This window comes from Nycticebus coucang, chromosome 19 (assembly GCF_027406575.1).
Source record: "Nycticebus coucang isolate mNycCou1 chromosome 19, mNycCou1.pri, whole genome shotgun sequence".
In the NCBI taxonomy this organism is placed as follows: Eukaryota; Metazoa; Chordata; class Mammalia; order Primates; family Lorisidae; genus Nycticebus; species Nycticebus coucang.
The window spans coordinates 53,642,795-53,666,018 of record NC_069798.1 but is presented as its reverse complement, the minus strand read 5'-3'; the positions used below and the strand labels follow the sequence as shown (position 1 = coordinate 53,666,018).

Here is a 23,224-nt window from a genome sequence, read left to right as displayed (position 1 = left end):
CTTGCTTTAAAAAACACATCTCAACATGTAAATATCTGCTCTCAAAATTGAGAAGTTAAGAAGATTGTTACTTACATGACAAAAGATTGACTGTGGTTTTCATTTTATAGTTGGCTCTAATGGTGTGTTCAAAACAAAGTCACACATGCTCAATTTTTCTCTGGTATATCTCATGTATAAAGATAGGTACACCTTTACTCCTGAGCTGTGAAAGCCTTTGGAAAGCACATTAATTTTTTGCGGCCACTAGAGTTTATCTCTTGTCTTTTAGACATGTGCTTTTGTGGCAGGGCCAGTGTATTCTATCACAAGCAAATTTCTCAGTTATATTTTCTGCTTCTTAACAACTTCTGGTAGTTTACTGAATATTCCCAAGCTACCTAAACGAGCTAACGTAGCTTCCAGAAGCCCTTTTGCACATCTGGAAATGATATCCACCTGTGAAATGTGGTTTCCAATGTGAATATGGTGGTGACTACATTGTGATTTTGGGAGAGGTCATTTTGAACCTTGAATGGAGTCAATTTGGATTCTTCTGATTCACTGTATTCTACTCACCAAAATAGAAACTGTTTATTTTTTTGACAGTTGAGTCTTAGCCTAAGAGTATATTTGATTTAAAATATGGCTGTGTCCTGACTAACATTTTAAATTGGAAACCTAACTAATACAATAGAGCTTCCATAGTAGCCATCTCCCTCTATTGACCACCTCCTTAGGTTGACCTAAGTTTCATAGACTGGACATGCACCACACTTATGAATCAGTACAGCAGGCCTAGTTCCTTATGATGAACACCTGTGTATGTTGACCCAGTGGTTACAGTCCCTTGGGTGGTCAACTTACAGAGGTTATACTCTAGTTCGTACAGTTAGAGAACCCCATGGATTGATGATGAAAAACAGGGAAGTGTTTTAGGCCTTGCCTGGTCTTGAAATTGAGAACGAGGCCCCAAGTTAGAATTGGTTTCATAGGACTAAGATTTGGCCTCAGTGCCAGCTCCTCTAGACCAGGAAAAATTTGTCTTGTATTGGCACCTTCTGTCTTCCTTTAGGCTTTGAATTTTCATGATTTTCATCGCTTCTTAGAAGTGTAAGTTTTGTTAGATTACCTGTTAGGATTTGGTGTCCACGTGACTTATCCTGGGGATTAAGAATGCTCATAAAACCTCAATCAGTGACTCTCCTCATCATGAAACCATTAAAAAGGATGGTTATAAACCTTTTGTTGTAACATGGGAAATATTTATTTCATCACAATAAGTAGAAATGATCAAAATGCTCAGGATGTAGAATTGCACATATTCTAAAATTATAACTTTGTAAAACAAAACATCTCTAAAGAAAAATAAGTGAAAAGAAGTATGCTAGAATAAAGTGACAACTATAATAGTGTGCTGGGATAATGGCGATTTCTTTTTTCCTTTCTTCCCATCCCCTCCATTTTCTGTAATAAAGTTGCTCGTGCTCATGACCAGAAAGAAATATATAACATACTTGGTTCCTGCAAATAATGACTGCTTATAATTCATAAATTCACAGCTATCTTGTTTCTCTCTAGACATGGCCTCAATAATCTTTGCAAGTCCATTGAAATTGATTACGTTTTAGTGATCTTCATCTGCAGGGCTGCTAAATCTATATGCATTTTAGAGTACTGAAATGATTGTAATTAGACTGATTCTGGTTAGAAGAGTTGCTTGCTTTGAACTTGTAATTACTGCCTTTTCTGGTTGGTTTTTTCTCTTCACCATAATTGAAATGCATCTACTAAGGGGCCCCTGTGTATTTCAGGCAGCAGCTTAAATGCCATTTACAGATACTATAATGAAGTGGGGCGGAAGCCCAGGATGAAGTGGAGCACCATTGACAGGTGGCCCACACATCGCCTCCTCATCCAGGTAAGCCAGCAACTGCCAGTGCCTGGGGTGAATCAGGTTCTTGTCTCTGCAGGCTTTGTGAATGTCTTTCTGAGCCTTGACATTCTCTTGCTTCAATTGTGTGCTGAGGATTAAGAGAAAAATATTCGATTCTTGCTTTATTGTTAAAGGAGAAAATAAATTTAGTGACATTAAAGTAGTTAGACTCTTTCTTCAACTTAATGCTATTAGTGTCAATCCATAACAAAATGATATTTTGAGTTGTGTGTTTCCCAGTGGCCAAAGAATACGAAGACGGTGTGTGATATTTCAGCTAACTGATGTTTGTAGCTTGAATGACCAGCAAATTAAATGCTCTATTTTCTAAATCCTTTACAATGTCAAAAGATTACAAAATTTTAAATATATCTACATGTTCTGAGACATGAAAATAAATTTAGCATTTCAGTTGAGGGAGTTTAAGGTATTAAAAGAAATTTCAGTTTCTATGCAATTTTAGATTTATAATATTTATATTAATAGATGCTTGATTTTTTTTTTTGAGACAAAGTCTCATTTTGTCATCCTTGGTAGAGTGCTGTGGGGTCCTCGCTCACAGCAACTTTAAACTCTTGGGCTTGAGCAATCCTCTTGCTTCGGCCAAACGAGTAGGTGGGACTATGGGCACCTGCCATGTTAATTTTTTGTGGCTATTAGAGTATTGTTTAGTGTATTGTTTGGCAGTGTCTTTTGGACATGTACTTTTGCTCGGCTATGTTTTTTATAGACAGGGTTTTACTCTTGCTCAATCTGGTCTCGAACTCATGAGCTCAAACAATCCACCCTCCTTGGCCTCCCAGAGTGCTAGGATTACAGGCGTGAGCCCAGCTGTAGACATGCCCAGCCATAGATGCTTGATTTTAGGAGAATGAGTTAAAACTATAATTCTAAAGCTGGTACCTTTGAACTAGTGTTATTGTATTCATATCCTTCTGTCAAATATTAGAAGGAAATTGGTAAAATATTGCCTTAAAGCATGCAAATCGTTTTTTTCTTCCAGAAGTTTTGCTTTTGAGTTATTTTAGGTAGGAGAAATATTAAAGGATTTAAATTTCGTTTAGTGTGAACATTCTCTGACTTCTGGCAAAAGACCCCGGTTAACACTTCTTAAAAAGCCTGGTGTCAGTTAAATGTATAACCACTAGATGGTGCTAGACATCATTAAAATCAGGCCAGTTCTCCCCAGAGCAAACAGTATTCCTTAGACATAGAAAGGGTTAACACTTGGGCTGAAATCTTGTTTTAAGTAAAAAGTGAAAAGAAAGTGCCTACTCTTAGGAGTGGGTGTATCTGTGGTCCATCAGCTGCTGTGCTGCAGGGTCCAGCCAGTACCACCTGACCCACCTGTCCCGTTTGTTTTGCTCTTGGAGGCCTGTGATGGGAAAGGAGGGGTGTTCCAGGTCAGCTCTGACATGTGGTAGCAGGGAGCAGAGGGGTCTGCACAGCATCTGCCTGCCCTGATCAAGTGAGTAATTAGATTTGCATTAAAATTCAGCCCTTTGAAAAGGGGGGAAGTAGAAAGATGGAAAGGTCTCCTAACTGAGGAAGTCTGTTCATCAAATGAAAGGGAATTTTCAAGGCATTTATCTGCCTGCCTAGATGGAGTGATTGAAGGCTCTGAGAGTCCAGTGCCTCTTTCATTCTGCAGAGGAGTTGCGCATAGAAAATGCTACAGATGGGTTTTAGGTGGTTTCTGCTTGCCTGGGGCTCCTGAGGTTTGAAGATGGCTTAGTGACTGCTGCAGCCAGAGCGAACTGTTTCCACTTGCAGTCTTGCAGGCTGAGAAAAGGAAAGACACTAAACTCTGGATAAGCTATAAAATTTTTGGAAAACAGAAAACAAAATTAAAAGTCCAAACCAAAACGAAAAATATAGTTTAAAACTAAAAGTACGTTTTATCCATGTTTCTACTTGTTAAAGGTAGTATTTACTCCAAATAACCATTTTAGTACTGTCTTTCTAATACTCCTATTTAGTAATTAGACTAAATTTATTTTCTAGGCTCCTATATAGACTTTGTAGTGGGTGTCCTTATCTAGGCTGTTGTCTACAAATAATCCTTTCTGAACAGCCTTAGTTTCCAAACACTGCAAAGTGCAGAAAATATTGTTTTTGTTTGTATCTAATCCTATCACATTTACTCTATAGGTAAATAATAAACTCTGAAAAGGGAACCCAACTCTAAATACCACTTTGTTTAGGGCATTTATTTACCAATTTTGGAGAGTTCTGGAAAGATTAATAATAGCTTAATATTTATTAGCAAAGAGTTTGCTCATCTTATAGTATGGACTGGCCACTGATATATCAAAATACCAACAAGTGCAGATGGATGTGGTTGTGATAAACTGTCCTTTATGATTTTTCAAACTTCTTTATTTAGAAATAATTTCAGACATGTGGAAAGTTATAAGATTAAGAATACTATAAGGAACTCTCGTCTACTTACACTCATATGATCATTAACATTTATCTCACTTGTGTGATCACTCACATGCTATGTGTTTGTATATATATGATTTTTTTCCTGAACCATTTGAAAATAAGTGACGTTTATTTTCTACATCTAAATACTCGAGTGTGTTTTCCTAAGCCCAGGAGTATTCTCTTCCATAACCACAATACAACATCCAACTTCAGTCAATTTAACATCGATACGTACTTTTATCTAATTGATATTCCAATTCACATTCCAATTTTGGCAGTTGACCCATTAACGTCCTTCATAACATTTTTTATACATTAAATGACAAAGAATGATGAAAGTGTAAGATGAAAGAAAGTCTTTTCAGATCTGGTATTTCAGCACCTATCGGGGTGAATCAGAAAGTGCCAGCCAGACGCGGGGAGTTCCCTGGTCTGGTGGACAGAGGTTTGGAGGAGGAGGCGGGACTGCCTTCCAGCCCCAGCCCCAGCCCCGCAGATGTGACTGAGCGAGACCTCATGTCTACCACATCTTTTCACCCTCTGTGAATTTAGTGGGGGTTGCACAACCTGTCATCTGCTGTTGTGAAGGGTGTTGCTAAGATTGACTCTGTAAGGATCATGAGCTCAGAAGAGAATGTTGTAAAAATAGAAGAGGATTTGCCTATTTCTGTGCTGTTTCTGACTAAGGTATTTTAATGTGATGTGCCTGAAAGCCCAACTAAGGAAGATTTAGAAAGACCCTGTAAGCTGTTTTCCTGCTAACAGAGCAAATGAGAGGTCTTAAAACAACTTCTCCTTCCCATCTGTGTTTCCTTTCCATCTGGAAGTGTGCCCTGCTCTTCCCGAGGGGAAGCAGATCTGCAGCATTCATTTGCAGGGAGCCATTAGCGAGCTTTAGATGTTTCCCATCAAATTCCCCAGGCCCCTGAATCCGTTATGATCCATTTTGATGATGAACCAAAGCAAAGACACTGTACTGTTTGCAATTTTTTTTTTTTTTTTAAAAAGGGAGTTCTGATTTTAGAGGATTGCTCTGAGATTTGGGAGGTAGCTCTCATTTTTAAAATAGTTTCTCTTCCTTCCATTGCTTTCTTCCCACCTCCTTCTTGCTCGGTATCCCCACAGTGCTTCGTAGACCACATTCTGAAAGAACTGGACCATTTCCCACTTGAGAAGAGAAGCGAGGTGGTCATTCTGTTTTCCGCTCACTCATTGCCAATGTCTGTAAGTAAGAACATTTTGTTGGATGACTTAGTGGTAGAGGATTGGGTTGTATTCTAAATGTATAAAATGGATCTAGCTTCTGTGAGGTCCGTGAGCCCACTGCAAGATTGAATTCTAAAATCCCACTTTGTATTAACGTACGTAGACCCACTTCTTGAAACCTCATGAAAATTAATTCGAATTATACTACTGTAAATAGATCTTTTCTTAATATTGTAAGTAGATCTTTTTCTCTTATTTAAAAAAATGATAACCTGCGCATTTAATCACATATAAGAATTTGTAATAAGTGGGACGGCTGCTTTCGACTACCCTGTTGAGGGAGCTCGCCCTGATGCTTCGCTGTGTTGAATTGTAGGCCTCCATTCACCGTAAGCATTTTAATCTCATTCTTTTGTCCTAAAGACTTGATAGGGGCTATTTGAATGCAAGGAAGCTAAGTTTTCAATTTGCTAAGATGAGGGACCATACTGGACCATATTTTGGCAGGTGAACGTAGAGTGCACCATGCTGCCATCTGGTCACTCCTCAGCTTGTCATGTTATACTAGATTGTTATGGAAATACTGCGATCGTAGCTGTTGCATTTTTGGAAACAACGAATGATCAAGCTAGTGTGCCATAAGTAACTGATTTCATCAGCTCAGAACTAGCACCTGTGTCCAAAAAGCACTGTTTTCCCAGCCAGAGAGGTGGAGAATTACGTTTTCCTAGATGCAATCAAGGTTTTAACCTCAGGGTTGGTGGAGTTGATCTGAGTGTCTGGGGCCACTCTTTTAACTGGGTGGTGATGCCGCCTGCCGGTCCAGGGGGTCGTGCCCTGGCAGCCTTCCCGCTCTCATCTCAGCTGGGCAGCTGCTGTTTCGGCAGTGTGTGGCTCTGGAGACAAGTTTCTATCTTATGGAAGCCTGCCTGTTTTGTTTTAATGGCTTCGTCTTCTCTTTTTTCTGGTATACGAATCCCCCTCGCATGTGTGTCCTCCAGCCCCACCCTCATCCTGTGTGTGACGAGACCTGTCGGTGGTGGCAGAGAGGCAGCTCCTGTGAGCAGCATGGAACATAGAATTTTACACCATCTCAGGGACCTTAGAGGTGCCTGAGTGCGCTGCTCTCCTCTGCATGATGAAGAAGTGGAACCCAGCGAGTCTGGTGACGGAGCCCAGGTCACATGCCCATCACTAGCGCAGGGGACAGGAAGGCAGGGTTTCAGGCTCACGCCGTGTCACCACACAGCCAGAGGCTCTTGGAGCCCTTCACAGCATTGGTGACTAAACTCTCATTGTGTCCCTGCTGCAGGTGGTCAACAGAGGGGACCCCTATCCTCAGGAAGTAGGCGCCACTGTCCAAAAAGTCATGGAAAGGCTGGGCTACTGCAACCCCTACCGACTGGTTTGGCAATCCAAGGTAGGTAGCTTCCATACTTTTGTGGGCAGTCAGCTCTTTGGAGAAAGTTTTATTTCAAGATTTAGTTATAAAATGTCTGTATTTAGCTTTTTTTTTTTTTTTTTGAGATAGTCTCACTCTGTCACCTGGCCTGGAGTGCCATGGCCTGAGCCTAGCTCATAACATCCTCAAACTACCGGGCTCAAGTGATCCTCCTGTTTCAGCCTCCCAAGTAGCTGGGACTGCAAGCACCCACCACAATGCCCAGCTAATTTTTCTATTTTTAGTAGAGACAGGATCTCACTTTGCTCAGGCTGGTCTCAAACTCCTGAGCTCAAGACATCTTCCCACTTTGGCCTCCTAGAGTGCTGGGATTATAGGCATGAGCTGCCATGCCCTGGACTGGACTTAGCTCTTTGACATACACACGGCTGTTCAGTAACCCACCTGCTCATTGAGGACAGAGAGAACAATGTGAGCAAATAAGAAAGAAGAGGAGCTACAGGGACTCATTGAATTCCATTGATTTGATACTATATTTTTATAATCATTGTAATAACAAAAACATTAATTTATACTGGGCCAATTTCTGGAAGGACTCAAGCTTCAAGATAGAAATACCAAGACCCGTTCAGGCAGGTGTGCAGGTGGAGAGAGTGGTGCTCATCCCCGCTGGGCAGGGGTGTGTGCCAGGGCTGGGGCGCTGCATGTGCTGTGGCCTCACGCATTCGTCCTCCTCTCTCACAGGTGGGTCCGATGCCCTGGTTGGGTCCGCAAACAGACAAATCTATCAAAGGGCTTTGTGAGAGAGGGCGGAAGAACATCCTTTTGGTTCCAATAGCGTTTACCAGTGATCACATTGAAACGCTGTATGAGCTGGACATCGAGTACTCTCAAGTGTTAGCCAATGAGGTAAACGCACCCCTCTGGTTTGTTAATGCATCGTGATTTAAGAGGCGCTTTTCTCCACAACTATCTAATTGTAGCATTCAGAAATATCGTTTCCTATATATGCTTGCATGCATCCTGTCCTTGTTGTTCGGGATAATACAAAGTCTGAGTAGTAATCTCAGCTCATCCAGTTAACTCCATGTCAGTGGCGGGAGAGGACACCTGTGCTTTTGTTAAATCAGGTGGCCCAGAGATCACAGCAGCCAACATCATTTCATTTAGTTTTCATTACTGTGCTACTTGAAAATAATGACAGCTACATTTCTTTAAGAAAAAGAATTGTGCATCTCACCAATTCTAAGAAAAACAATTTTGATGGTCTGTAATTTCTTTTCTTCACCTAATAGCGTCCTTTACTTGGGGATAATCATAACAGGTTCTCGTTGGGTTTCAAAGTCATTGTTGTTGGAGAGAAGAGCCTGGGTTGCACCCAGAAGCAGCATGGATTGTAATTTCCTGGACCTTTTATTTACTTAACCTGATTATCTGTTTGCTACTGTGTGTGGTCAGTCTGATTATTGAAATAAGAAATACTATTCTGGGTGTCTTGGGATGTAAGATGGATGTGAATTGTCATTCGGGGAGAAGAGAAACTATTATTCACCTCTCTCATGGCTTCTGAGTGCTGGCCTGAAACTGGCATCCAATTTCTAACTTTTTTTTGTGGGATGTGTAGAAGGGTTGGGGCCTCGGGATCCCTTTTCTCCCTTTCACTTTCTGTCAGAGCTCCTGCCCTGGTCATCCCACGTGCAATTGGTGGAGGCCTGCAGGACAGTTCCCCTCCCGTGGGACTGGGGCACAGGTGCATGGCAGGTAGGGAGTGGATGGGGGCAGAACTTGTGCCAACACCTGAGCTGTTCATATGACTAAACTGAGGTTATTCTCTGGTAATCAAATAGATTATTAGTGACTGATAAACTAGTCCATAGAGGGTGTAAAGAGCACTACGTACCTACGATTTATTTTATTATTTTGATGGGAGAATGTAACACAATGAAAACAACTTTAACAGGTTTTCAGATTTTTTTTTCTCAAAATAGAAATGACTTTATTGGTTTTTGAGACTCTTTTTTGAGAGAGAGCCTTGCTGTGTTGCTCTGGCTAGAGTGTGGTGGAATAATCATAGCTCACCACAACCTCAAACTCCTGGACTCAAGCAGTCCTCTTGCCTCAGCCTCCTGAGTAGCTAGGACTGGGACTGTAGATGCTTGCTGCCATCCCCAGCTAATTTTTTCTATTTTTGCTAGAGATGGGGTCTTATTCTTTCTTAGGCTGGTCTCAAGTTCCTGACCTCTAGAGATCCTCCCATCTCAGCCCCCCAGAGGGCAAAGATTACAGACGTAGAGCCACCTTGCCAACCACTTTATTGCTTTTGATGATAAAAATAATAAAGATCTCAGGCAGTTCAGACAAGTATAACATAGAGTAGAAATATAACATAGAACACGCTCGTGGTCTTACCTCTCAGACATAACATCTGTTAATATTTTCGTAAAAGTAGGTTCCCCTTTTCTGCTAAATGTATTTTCTGCATGTATTTTAATAAACCTGTTATTCTACACATTTAACAAAAATGGTATTTTTTTTCCACTGTTTTATAATTTTTTTCTTAAAAGTATATTATGGACCCAAATTAATAAATCAAATTATATCTATACATTTTTTAAAACAAATTCATGATTTTTTACTATTACATACCACTCTGTAATAAATACTTCGTTTCCTTTTTATAGTTATTTTCTTAGGAAAGATTTCTAGAAAGGGAATTTCAATGAGGGTCCATCGTTTTCTTGATTGCCCTTCGAAAATTGATTCATTGCCTCTCCCGTCAACATTTATTGCCTTATCCCGTCTCCAAAGGATGTTTTGGAGAACATCCTTTACCAACACTTAGTATTCTGCAGTTACTGACTTCTGTGTGAAGTTTTAGGATGCAGCCTCTGTGCATTTGCTGAATCCCTACATTTCCCCCAGGCCAGCCTTCTGATGCCAGTGCTAATCTGAAAGGCCAAGTAGCTGAGCAGTGATCAGAAGGAAAGGAAAAGAGAAGACTCCAGCTTATTTATGATAATAAATAATTAGAAATAAATCATAATTGCATAGTTGTCAGTTATTTCAGTGATTATTACCTGGATATTTTTGGAGAGAAGATTTTTTTCTTTAGATTTTTCTCTGTAACACGATACTTAAAAGCCAACTGGGGGCTCATACCTATAATCCTAGCACTCGGGGAGGCTGAGGCAGGAGGAGCCCTTGAACTCAGGAGTTTAAGACCAGCCTGAGCAAGAATGCGACCCCATATTTACTAAAAATAGAAAAATTAGACTGGCATTGTGGCAGGCACCTCTAGTCCCAGCTACTCAGGAGGCCGAGGTAAGGGGATCTCTTGAATCCAGGAGTTTGAGGTTGCTGTGAGCTATGGTGATGCCACTGCACTCTACCTGGGACGACAGAATGGGACTGTTTAAAAATAAAATCAATCAATAAAATAGAGAATATATTTAAAAACCCAACTCTGAACTGCTTCTCATGTAGGTTCAATATACGTTTTATAGTCCATAAATTAATTTACTTGATTTTGGCACTTGGGATTAGAATGAGTCTGAACGTTGATTTAATTTCAGCAACCCTCTACTGAGGTAGAGTCTGTAGAAGTATGCATTAGAAAAATGAAATAAAAAAGGAATGGTGAGTGGATTTAAATTACTTGAGAATTTTATCAAGTATAATGTTGAAAATGGTTTGGAAATAAAGCATCTGTGGGCAGGTAATGTGGTTGGGGAAGGACATTAGACTTGGGCAGCAACTTATGATAACAAAAACAATGTGTGTCCTGGCCTGGTGACTGCTGTTCATTCATAAAGCAATCTGTGAGTGCTTGAAGTCAGACTTTGAATTTGTGTGTATGTATCTGTCTGTGTTCTTTTTTTTTTTGGTAGCAGTTTCTTAAAAAAAAAGAAAAAAAAGGAAAATAAAATGTGTCTGTGTTTTCCCTCCCTTTTCTTATTTGATTTAGTGTGGAGTTGAAAACATCAGAAGAGCAGAGTCTCTTAATGGAAATCCATTGTTCTCTAAGGTACCTGGAGTGTTACAACCATTTTAGCAGAACATACCAGAGAGTAATCCTCTGAGAAGCTCTTGTAGAATATTGGTTTTCTCACAGATTACAACATTTGGAGTTCCATTAATTAAAAAAATACAATCGAATTCCTTAACCACTCTTGTTTTTTCCTTCATATAGTCCCAATTTTCTTATTTCTATCCTCCTAAAACTGTCTGATTTAAAATCTGAGAAAAGGCCTGGTGGGTGGGGTAAGAGGATGTCGTTTCCCCAAATCTCTGTGCTAACTTTCTTTCAGCTGAGTATTGTCGGGAAAGGAAGAAGTGGTAGAATTCGGTTCAGGGGTTCACAACCCAAATGAAAAGAAACCTCAAACCTGAGTGATTGGGCGGAGGGGAGGAGGAAGCACATGGGAGGCAGGCAGACGTTTTGCTCCTGGTGATGCTCTGCTCTCTGTTCCTCTCCAGGCCCTGGCCGACTTGGTGCACTCGCACATCCAGTCCAACGAGCTGTGCTCCAAGCAGTTGACTCTGAGCTGTCCGCTCTGTGAAAATCCTGTCTGCAGGGAGACTAAATCCTTCTTCACCAACCAGCAGCTGTGACTCCTGCCCAAGGACCTCGTGGGATTAGGCAAATGTGCCAACCTCCAGATATCTCTGCTGTGGAGAAGGACGTTATTTAGAGATCAAGGACAGAAGTCACATCATTATATATGCAACCTTGGGGCACTAATTGTGTGATTTCTTGAGGATTGGACTTTGAAGTCCTTATTGAGGGATTCCTGTTTTTATGTATCTCTACAGTAAGCATTTATAGTCCCCCTCTCTGGGTAAAGTTACTAGTTGGTAGTGTCCATTAGGACATCAGAACTGAGTTTAAAAGAGATGCGCATTTATTTTAAATGCAGATTTTGGTTTTATTGCTCCCAAGCCCCCCTGAAAGGGTATGTAGAGTGCCCCCGCTGTGGGCTGTCAGTGTGAATAAGATCCGTTTACAGCTTTGTGCCTATAGTTACAGTTTTTTAATGAACAAAGTTGAATATTTGAAATGAATTTGAAAAAAGAAATGTTACCTGATCTTTTCCTGAGCCCATGGCTAGAGGTGTTTGGTTATACACAGTGGCTTCTTTGGCCACGGAGGCCTTGTTCATTGTTCATTTTGGTATTTGCATGTGAGTCTCACTTTGCCCTCCATAAAACCAAATCAAGCACAGATTTCAGAAGTGCTCTGAGCTTCCCCAGGCATGCAAGGCTAATAAACGTCTAGAAATCCAGCATTCACACACAATCCATGCCTTGGTGAGAGTCCCCAGTGCCACAGCCACAGGGTCTCTGCTGCTTCCTGTCTTCATGGACAGCACTGCCAGGAAACACCAGCCATGGGCTTCTCCTCCCCTCCCCTCCCCTGGCCCTCATGGGCCTTTCCTTCCACCGTCTTCTGTATCTTAGTTCAGTGTCTCTTTTCTGCACATTTGTTTTAGGAATTATTTTATAAGGACAGTTATACTTTGTTACCTTGAGCTTTTTGTTAATTTACAAGTTTTTTACTATAAAAATTATATTTAGCCATATAATAGAACATTTGAAAAACACAGAAAAGAAAAACAACCACTCTAATACAATAACTATCATTAATTATTGTATTTCATGCAAGTCTTCTACTGTGGATATTTTTAATGCCATTGTGACCTTGAACTTGTATGTAAAAAGTTGTTCTAAAAATGTGGAAATAATATCAGATCAGAATCTGACCTATATTTGGCTTTAAATAGATTAAAAAGATCTCTGATGGAGATCTCTTTTCTCCAAGCTCTAAAACTTTGTTCTTCAAAAGAGCATTTCTTTGATTTTTTTTTTTTTTTTTGAAAGCCAGTTGATAAACTAGAAGTATTCAGGGATTCCTAGACTTTCTATATTCAGATTTTGCTATGTTAGCAAATATCAGGACAACATTGAGGTTGCAACCAGTGTGATTCATGCTGTCTGCTAAATCTAAACCAAAGTTAATCAAAATTATTAAGTCTGAGCAGCTGACTTTGTAATACAGGAAAAGAAACATGCCATTCCCTTTAGTTAATAATGTAACTACACTGATGGTGGCCCTCAAACTTGAGTAGCATCTACAAGTTTTAAATTTCAAATTGGCTTTTCTTTCAGTAGGTTGTGTTTCTAGAGAAGGATAGAAAGCATAGGTGGTTACTGAGAATTTTCTTCTATACTTTTCCATCCCTCTCGGGGATTAGGTTCAAAGTAGACTTTGGGTGACTGTCCTTTGGGGAGGCGACTCCTCTGGGTTAATGGTATGGTGCTAGCAAACAGGTATTTTTGGAGCCATCTCCCTCCTTAAAAGAAACTTGCCGAGGGTCTGCTTCACTTCCTCCACAGCTTTATTTTTTTATTTTATTTTTTTTTAGAGACAGAGTTTGTCGCCCTCTGTAAAGTGCTATGGCGTCATAGCTCACAGCAACCTCCAACTCCTGGGCCTAGGCGATTCTCTTGCCTCAGCCTCCAGAATAGCTGGGACTACAGGTTCCTGCCAGAACCCCCAGCTACTTTTTTGTTGCAGTTTGGCCAGGGCTGGGATCGAACCCACCACCCTCAGCATATGGGGTGGGTGCCTTACCCACTGAGCCACAGGCGCCATCCCACCCTCCACAGCTTTAGAGGTGAAAATATATTATTATGAAGATGTTGCCGAAAAACTCCAATTCAGGAGCCTTTGTGAGAGTATCTGAAGCCTCTTATTCACTAAGGAAACTTCGGGATTAGCAGTGACTGGGCTGTCTGGAAATGTTTTCCTGACAGAGAGCTGGGACCAGACCAGCCTTTGTAGTGAGGGGCAAAGGGAGATTTGCTGGGGTCTCTTCCATGGCAGGAGTTGCTCTAGGGAGTGTTGCCTTTGACTGCTACTGACTGTGGATGGGTAAGGGTCATGCACAAGGGTAGCATTGGGTAGGACAAAATCTTTTTAGAGCTTTGAGAATTTCTGTCCTATTTGTCAACCTTGACTTATAAATGTTTGCCTGGGTAATTAGCAATGAACTGCTGGCAGTTTCTTTAAGCTATGCTTATGTGCAGACCTGGCTTTTTAATTTTTCTTTTTTCTTTTTTTTTTTTTTTTGAGACAGTCTTCCTCTGTCATTCTGGGGAGAGTGCCGTGGAATCATCCTAGCTCATAGCAACCTCAACTTCCTGGGCTCAAATGAACCTCCTGCCTCAGCCTCCTGAGTAGCTGGGACAACAGGCGCCCTCTACAACACTCAGCTAGTTTTTTATATTTTTAGTAGAGACAGGGTGTCGCTCTTCCTGGGGCTGGTCTCGAACTCCTGAGCTCCAGGGATCCTCCCAGCTGGGCCTCCCAGAGTGCTAAGATTACCAATGAGCCACCCGGCCTGGCCCAGACCTGGCTTTTAACTGGGGAATCAAGTTCAACATAAACTGTCAGGGCAGTGTCGATGGGGCATTCACCTTGCCAGGGTGACTATAGGTTCTGGGTCGCTGTACGGTCAGTTATCTAAAGAATATACATTCATCAGCTTTTAAAAATTAAATGAAATTTTTCCACTGAAAAGAAAATTTGCTTCCTATTGGGAGAAGTGAAGTCATTGTTAAAAGTCTTTTAAATGTGTGCCAGTGACATGTGGTGCTGACCAAACAGTAAAAATCCAGGTATTTCCCTGGTAATACCTCCCAGTACAGGTTCTTGCCTGGGTAATCCCGTGAATAGAATACAATGTTTCCCTAGGATTCCATCCCATTTTTTTAATAGCTGAAATTAGTTAGACATGATGATTATGTAGATAGGAAGAAAAACTTTTCTGCTCCCAGTTGCTCTATCCACGCCTTTCAGAAGACATACGATATCAACAATCCTGCAGTAATATTAGGTCACTTGTGTCTGTGGCTGATCTTAAAAAATAGATCTTATTTTTTTCTCTTGATTTCTTTTTTTGGGAAGAGGATCAGGCTACAGCCACATCTTGAGTGGGACCTGCCCCTGCACAGCATTTCCTTACTCCCCGGTTCTTCCTCTCTGGGGGTAGATGGTGCACAGCTGCAGCCGGGGTAGGGGGGAGGCAGAACATAACACTGACAGCCGTGAAGAGTAACATTTGTGTGGGTGCAAGCCAGGAGCTTGTCTCTAGTACCTGCGTCTCTAGCCTCTTCCCCTAGTCTGAAAGACAGAAGCGGTCAGAATCACGAGGATGACACAGGATCGTGTTTTCCAGCATCAGGTAGAAATGGGAAATTAAGGAAATTGAGTTCACGCTGAAACCGGTACCCTAAATTAAGATTATTCAGTGTCTCAGCTGTTAATAGCAAGATGGGGATTCCTCAAAGGAAGACAAAAGCTAATTGTTTCTTTTATTATTTCTAAAAATTACAAAATTAAAAACATTTAATTCAGGTCATGCGCCAGAAAGGCTTTGCAAATATTGTTCACAGGAGTTTTGTTCTAATGGCCTAATAATTGAGACTTCTTTGTAGCACGCTCCTACAGTGACTTCTCACGGTCCAGGTGGCTTTCTGTGACATGCAAATTTCATTTTATAGAAACTAGCGTTATATGGTTTCAGGGTCCATGTGTCAGATGGATTAAAACTGAACATCGGGATGGCTCCAGAAACCCCACTTCTGCTTGAATCATTGCCAGTTCCTATATTTAATTGTGTCATGGTCACGTTGAGGGTTCAAGTCTTATTTGAGTAGTCCTGGTTAGTTCAGATAGTGGCACCTGAACACCTTTGAAGTGACTTTTGCCAAATCTCTCCTAGCTCTACCTTTGTGGGGTATGGCTAGTATCTGGCCTCTGCTTGAAATGTGGTGCCGTTTTTCCAAGTGCCCTTATTTTGCAAGGTATAAAGAGTGTGGAGCTATATGGCTCCGAGCCAAGCAGTGAGTACCTGCAGGTGTTCAAGAGCCGTAAATTAATGCTGCCGGTATTTGTCGAATGGCACTAATATGATGACGATAGCAGGTGGTGCCCTTAAGCCAACCACTGCTCCCTGTGTGTGATGAGTCTTAGAAAAGAGAGGCTCAGGGAAGTGGTTGCCTGTAGGGAGCACATTCATAATATTCTGGGTCCCAGGAGAGGAAGAAATGCTTTTGCTTTTGATGTGGGAATCTTATTAAACCTATCTATAGGGAAAAGGATGTGGAAACCAAATGCACCCTGTGATAATCAGTTTCTTGCAATATACTTGGGTAGGACTGGCTTCGTTTTTTTTTTAGCTGAAATCATTAGCTTCCATTTTTAGTATAACAACTATTGCTAAGTTGATCTACAGTTGGCCATTAAGATGGATGTTCAAATTAAAAACATTTTTGGAAAAAAGCCTGGTTTGAGTCTTTGTTAGAAGCCTTTGGGCAGAGATCTGGGTCACGCCTCTGTTTGCTTATGAACTGTCCCTCCGGTGGCTTTGTTTCCAGACCCCTTACCCTGTTCCTGAAATGGGAACACACAAGCCACCTTCTCTCTTGCAGGCTCCCCTGTGGGCCAAAGCTTTACTTTCTTGTCATGTTAGGAAATAATAGATTCAACTGTGAAAATTTATAAAGTGTTCTGTATTTTTCCCTATTCCTTATATTTTTAATAAAAAAATGAGGAATAGGGAAATAAGGATTCCTCCAGGGCTTAAGGAATCCTTCTGCCTCAGTTTCCCACATAGCTGGGACTATAGGTGTGAGCCACCACAGCCGGCTCACACCTATAGAGATGTATGGGGGTCTTGCTGTTGTCCACGCTGACCTTGAACTTCTAGTGATTCTCCCACTTCAGCCTTACTTGGATTGAAAAAAGTGATGGCAAAAATACCAATAATGCAGTTTAAAAGTCGTCTCTGTAGCCATTACATTGTGAATAGCACAAAGACTCAAGGAAGTACTCTTCCGTTATTTGAAAACTACTATCCAAGATTTCTCCAAGTGAAGGTTTGACATACAGCGTTGTTTCATGTTTGCATTATCATTACGGTAAACAAAACCATCCACATTCTTATCAGAACTGTACTTGTTGATCAAGTGCAACCACAGATAACACAGGCTTGATAAAAGGCATTCTTTGAGAATCAATTGTCTACAGGGAATTCACAGAAAAGAGGATTGTATTTTTTTTTATTATAAATGTAAATGGTGTGTTCCTCATCTTTTGGATCAATAAAATTTATAGTAAACATACACTCGTGCATAGATTGGGTTGTTTTCAGGTTGCTGGTTGGCGACCATCTACCAGCACGCAGCTGCCTGTTCGGGACCTTTTCCAGGATGCTGGAAATGATACTCAAATGGATTGACACTTGCCTAGTTCTGATTCATCACACACACAGGCCGCTCTCTCTGCTATGCCCATTTAGAGTGAAAGCTACCGCATAGTGATTAGGGGTGCTAGTCTTTTTAAGTAAGATTCCATTTCTTTCCACCAAAACCCCAAAGGCCTGTTGTACTAACAGAACCCCTGGAAAGTGATTCCTAATTAACAAATCCGAAAAAAAGTGGATTTTTTGTTGTTGTTGTTGTCATTGTTCAGCAGGCCCGGGCCGGGTTTGAACCCGTGCCCTAACCACTGCATGTAGCCAAAAAGTGGATTTCTTTCTACTTCTCATCTTAATCGGCCCTGGAAAATTATCACGAGTGAGCACCCCACACAGCAGGAGCGCAAGGATCGCTCATTCTTAAGATGAGGCAATGGCTCTCTAAATGCCCTCTCTTCTTTCCCAGGAGAGGTCTCTTCCCATCCATCCTTCTGGGAGGGCCAAACCTTCGTGTGTCTGTGACAGCTGGAGAGAGTGTGATGGAGCACCGTGTCCAGAGCTGCGAATCCCTGGCAGCCCATCTTTTCACGACATTGGTGGGACTCTTCAGACGTCACTTCCATACTCTGGTGCTTCTAGTTTTGCGGTTCCTATCTTGCCTAAAGCAAAAAGACCTTTTCCCAGGGCTCAGCCTTGCAGACAAGCAGTTGCTTTTTATTTGTGTATTTCTCCCGTCACTTACATGATAGAAAAGAACCGTCTGTGTCAAGCAGTGATACCCACCTCTTCCTATGCTCAGAATCCCTGGTGTCCCTCAGGCCTCTCTCAGCCTCTTCCAAGCTCCCTTCCACGCTGTGTTTCTGCGATGCTTTCTTTTGTTGTAGTGTTATTCTTTGCTGCAGTCCCTTAATCCTCAGGAGCTAGGAATATCTTCAGGGTTTTATGCCTGATCCCTTCCCTATCTCCCCGGAAGGCCAGGTACCAAGCTGAGCCATGGTGGTGTCCTAGGGCAAAGGTTAGCCTGGCATTACCTTCTAGAAAGCTGAATGTCTTTTCAGGAACATGATCAGACATTGTATTGCAGCTAAGCAACATGAGGTAGCATTTTGAGGGTTATGTGGCTGCTTGGTTATAATCTCTTCTAAAAAAAAAAAATGTAAATGGTTCCCCTGACTAAGGATACGCAGAGCTGAATGCTCCTGCCTGGTATTTTCTGCCTGCAGCAGTACCATCTGGGCCAAATTACCTCCTGATCATGTTTTACTCGCAGCTGAGTTGTCCTCACGTGCAGGGAGAGTGGAGATTATTTACGAAGCACTGCTGGAGGTGTCGCCACGATGGAGAAGCCAGAGGACAGGGGCAAACAAGCTGCCATACCACTCACCACGTGAAGTCTCACTTAGGGACAAGACTGTGGGTTGTCTGACAGAGACGCAGCCACCTAAGTGGTGAGTAGGACGTTCTGCCTCGGCTCGGTTGCTTGTGTCAATCATTGTTTGGGTACATCAAGTGGAGAAATAAAACAAGTGTAATGTCCTAGGTGGTCAGGTGCATTGGAAAGGAAAGGAACTTAAGGGCCCTCAAGGAGGGTGGAAAGTAGGAAAATTGGCAAGGTTTGTAAATCCTGAAACAGTTTGCTGAATAGTACATTATCCATTTGTAAACAGCATTCGCAGCCTCCTTAGTCCCATTTACAGCAGGGGGCTGGAGGCCTTAACCTTCATTTCAATACGTGGGTTCTCTTTCTGAGACTCCATCCAGTGGTGTGCTGGTAACTGTGGACTGGCTCTCTGGGAGCAAAAAGAATCCTGATTTGTAGAGTTTGCTGATTCCCATGGTGTAACTATTACCACGAAGGCCCACTCCAGCCTTCCAACATGACATCACTGATTACAGAGCTGGGAAGAGGTGCAGATAATTACCTTCATGAGCTGGCACAAGCCAGCTTCAATGCACCACTGACTCTGTTCCTTGTCAGAGACCTTGCTTAATGTGTATTCTGGAAGGTTTCCTGTCCTGAGCAGAGCAGAATCCTAGGGAACCTAAGAAGTAACAAGGGCAAAACTGAAAGAGAACTAAGGCAGATTGTTTTCAGAGCAGGTGGTCATTGGGAGCTTGGAGCAGATCTCCTGTGTCGTAGCCAAGGACAGCGCCTCCCTGAGATCAGAGTGTGCATGGGACACAGGGCGAGGCCCTGGGCTCTTCTCTGTAACTTTTTTCTATGTTTGAAAATCTTCAGAATTATAAAACATCTGCTCTTCCCACTTAAAAAGGTCGATGTGGGAATTACCTGAGACAATACGAGTAACACCACATTGTAGGCCAGAAAGGGCTTTATATGCTTAACAAGCTGTTGTTAATTAACATCTGTGAAATATGGACATAGCACCTAGGTCATAATTTTTTAAGATATTTTTCTTATTACAAATTATAAAAAAATTAGAAAGCTATATAAAAAGGAGGGGAAAATCACTCATGATTTAATGACACTTTGATGAATCTAATCTCATCCACTTTCTGCCTTTATACAAGGTAAACTAGCTATTCTTCAATACCCTGTGTTGCTCGCTTAACATCTTGTGGACGTATGGTATTCGTCATTTCATATTATTTTACAACATAATTGTTACACAATGTTATATTGATATGTTATAATTTGATTACCTCTTCACTAGTGGAATTTTTTGTTAGTTTCCTTTTTTGATTATTACTAAGCAATATTTTGATGAACATACTTAATAGGCAAAATTTTTGGACATATCCTTAATCATTTCCATAGGAAAAATTTCTGGAAGTGAATTTTCTAAATTGATGGGTATTCTTATACATGTTTTCCAAAAAGGATTAAATGAGATCACATATCTAACACATTCATGTGTGTGCGCGCATGTGTGCTAAAGGCCCAATAAATGGTAGCTATTATTAGCTTGCGTTATTAATTTTGGCAGCAGACTATCGGTGCATTCCTCTCAGTGGTGACTTTATTCTAGGAGGTGGAATTTGACAGTGCCCCTCCCCCCGGAGGTATTATAAAGAGAGTGAGATGACAGAACGATGTGGTAAGTTCAGAGCACTCACGGAACCTCCAGGAATCTAGGGATCCGTTCTCTTGTCTTATTCTTTCTGTTCCTTGCTGTCATTTATTTTTGGTCACTTGTCCTGATAGGACCCTGGGAAGAGAGAGAAGAGATGGACTATAAAAGCCGCTGACTCTTATTTATCAATATCTTTGCAAAGAGTTTGTTGGGGGAAAGTTTAGCCTCAAGTTAGAACACCTTGGGGGTTTATGTGTAGCTTTCACTTAACCTTTGCAGCTCTTCAGGTACCTGATCATCACTTGTGTGGCCCCAGGTGGCCCTGAAGCGGCTCCCAGAGGGAAGAGCCGTCCATCAGAGCCAGGTGGGCCTCCAGCTCAGGTAACCAGCACTTACACTATTGTCCCTTTACAAAAGGGCAGCAGGGGATGTGTTCTTCCTGTTTTTCCTCTCTTGAAGGTTTTCATGTCCACATCAACCCAGTGTGGACCTGGGCCAAGGCCAAGTTGCCCATCAATATTTTAAAGTAGCAGTGTTCTAAAATTTATGGAAGACACACAAAGGACAATTCCCTGAAGTGACGAACCCGCTGGGAAGGGATATTGGCTAAAAGGAGATTTCGCACTTTGAAACAGTGTGAGATCAAGTGCTGAGTCCTTTGTATGCACGGAGCTTGCAGCTTGGTGAAAAGTCTGACCTGGTTTCAAATCCCACCTACAACTGTTAATTTATTTGGTTATCTATTAACAGTCTCCTGGTAGCTTACTTTTATGTTGAAAATTAAGTGCTTGATTGATTATTTTCTAGAACAGTGATGGGATGTTGTTCTATACTTAAGCCCATCCATTAGTGGGCTTTCTCATTACTGATCTCTTTCCTTCCTTTCTTAATTCATCGCGTGTGTGTGCCCATGTACGCATGTGCGCACCCGAAGTTTGGGGGAGCCAGAGCATGGAGGAGAAGAGTCTTCATCCTGAAAGGGGAGGAAAGTGGGGCTTTTATTATATAGTCCCCCACACTACTTACCCACAAAGATTTTTCAATGCCCAAGGAGCAGAAGTTATTCTTGGCCTGATTCCTAGGTAGAAGCAGTTTCCCAGAGAATTTTATATTACGGTGATTTTATTTTATCAAAAAATCTTAGCCTAAGCTTCTATTTTTAAAAACCTCTACTTGCCTTTTATCTGCTTTGGAGGTATCTTTAAATATTTCCATATTTCCAAGATTTGCTTCTGAGGATTGAGACTCTATTACTTTTGTTAAAAAATTGGTTTATTAAATATTGAATAAATAGAAAAAAGACGATGTGTATAGGGCAGAGCTGAGACTCTCATGCTTGGGCAGAGTTCTCGCTGTGCTGGAAACTTTGGTCCCTTCACCCCATAGGGTGGCCAGCTGTGGCCTGAGGCGACCTGAGCTCCCGTAGGTCACCTCTGGTGCCCAGTACAGCAGCTGTCCCAGGCTGCTCAGAGCAAAGCAAGATGTGACTCTTGTTCTGCCTGGAAAAGTTTGGGAAACCCTGGAATAAAGTGTCAAGCATGACAATGAAATGTACATTCATGTCCCCCCTTGACAGCTTACAGAATAGTCTGTGCCATTCCTGTTTTAACCCAGCCCCTTATTTAGGGTAGATCAGCGGTTCTCAACCTGTGGGTCACGACCCCTTTGTTCAATTTGTAACAACGTGGCAATTAGGAAGGTTGAGAACCACCAGGATAGACAGTCTTTCTAATTTGTAGATGAGAAAACCAGGTGTACAAGGCTGGTTAGGAGCAGTCAGGACTGAAGCCTGGGTTCCTCCATCCCCAGCCCACGCTCCTGGTTACTCTATGAGGAGATCACGCTGGTCTGGGCATTTGGCTTTTTACACGTCGTCTCTGTTCAGGTTTGCAACAAAGCTGGGTGCAGACATTGCTACCCACATTCTCAGGCTGGGCTTCCAAAATTGAATGAATAGGATAGAATCATCCAGTCTGATAGTGCTGATGTGATGAGCTTCCTCAACCCCGTCTGCCTGCTGGAAAATTCTGTCTCAGAGCCAGTGGGTCTCAATAGGACGTCCAGCCCCTTCTACCTTTGTGGTCTGGTATCCGAGGACACAGGGGCAGCAAGTGGGCAGCCTGTAGCATGGAACTTGGTTTACATAAGAGATGTGTTCCTGAAAATACCCACGAGACAGAAGTTTCATAAATATAACACTTGGAGAGAAGGTGTTTGGGGGAAGGGTTGGGATCTATAGGAAACCTTCAGTGAAGTAAAGAATCTTTCTCCAACACACTCCTGAGCTGGCTAATCTGCCAATCTCGGTTTTTGACTGGGGCTAGAATATGTGTTGGCTCAACTGCCAAGTCTCATTAAGAGAAGGGAACTGGGTTCCATTAGGCAAAGGGCCTTTGATTCTTGGAAGTGGTGTAATGGGAAAGAGCATGAGGACAATGGTGGAGTTTGTCCCAGGGTTGGTGTTGACCCACCAGCAGGCCTTTCAGCTCCTGTCTTTCCTGGAAGTGTGGAGATTTCAGTTCCACAGAACCCGTTGCCTTGGCCTCAGAAGCCAAGGTGAACAACTACTCAGGCCTCGTGAACAGAGCTATGGTTCGGCATATGTGGCTGGGGCAGAGGGGGTCAGGTCTGGATCCACGTCTTCTGCCCTGTACTGGCTCCCCGGGACTGCCATTACAAAGTGCCACAAACTAGGCGGCTTATCCAAGTGGTATTTATTCTCTCACAGTCCTGCAGGACTGAAGTCTAGAACCAGCAAGGCCGCTGCCAGCAGGGCGGGTGTCAGCAGGGCAGGCTGCCCCAGGGCTCTGGAGAAGAATCCTTCCTGCCTCTTTCAGCTTCAGGCGGCTCCAGGCATCCTTGGCTCTGCCTGCATCTTCCCATCTCTGCCTCAGTCTTCACATAGTGGCTTCCTCTCTGATGGCGTCCTCTTCCCTTCTATTTCTGTTAAGGACACTTTACATCAGATTTAAGGCTC

The 23,224-nt window shown here is 42.2% G+C and overlaps 1 protein-coding gene across 2 annotated transcripts in view; it reads left to right on the top strand.

Annotated features, from left to right (window-relative positions):
* The window catches only part of FECH (ferrochelatase), a 44,450-nt gene extending 27,321 nt beyond the window's left edge, over nt 1-17,129 (top strand). For both annotated transcript variants that reach the window (XM_053571672.1, XM_053571673.1), the window contains 6 exons: nt 1,794-1,900; nt 5,471-5,569; nt 6,864-6,971; nt 7,698-7,862; nt 10,918-10,977; nt 11,430-17,129. In XM_053571672.1, coding sequence (XP_053427647.1) covers nt 1,794-1,900; nt 5,471-5,569; nt 6,864-6,971; nt 7,698-7,862; nt 10,918-10,977; nt 11,430-11,564 — 674 coding nt within the window. In that variant the 3' untranslated portion in view covers nt 11,565-17,129. The remainder of the gene's footprint in view (nt 1-1,793; nt 1,901-5,470; nt 5,570-6,863; nt 6,972-7,697; nt 7,863-10,917; nt 10,978-11,429) is intronic.
* The last annotated feature ends 6,095 nt before the right edge of the window (nt 17,130-23,224 follow it).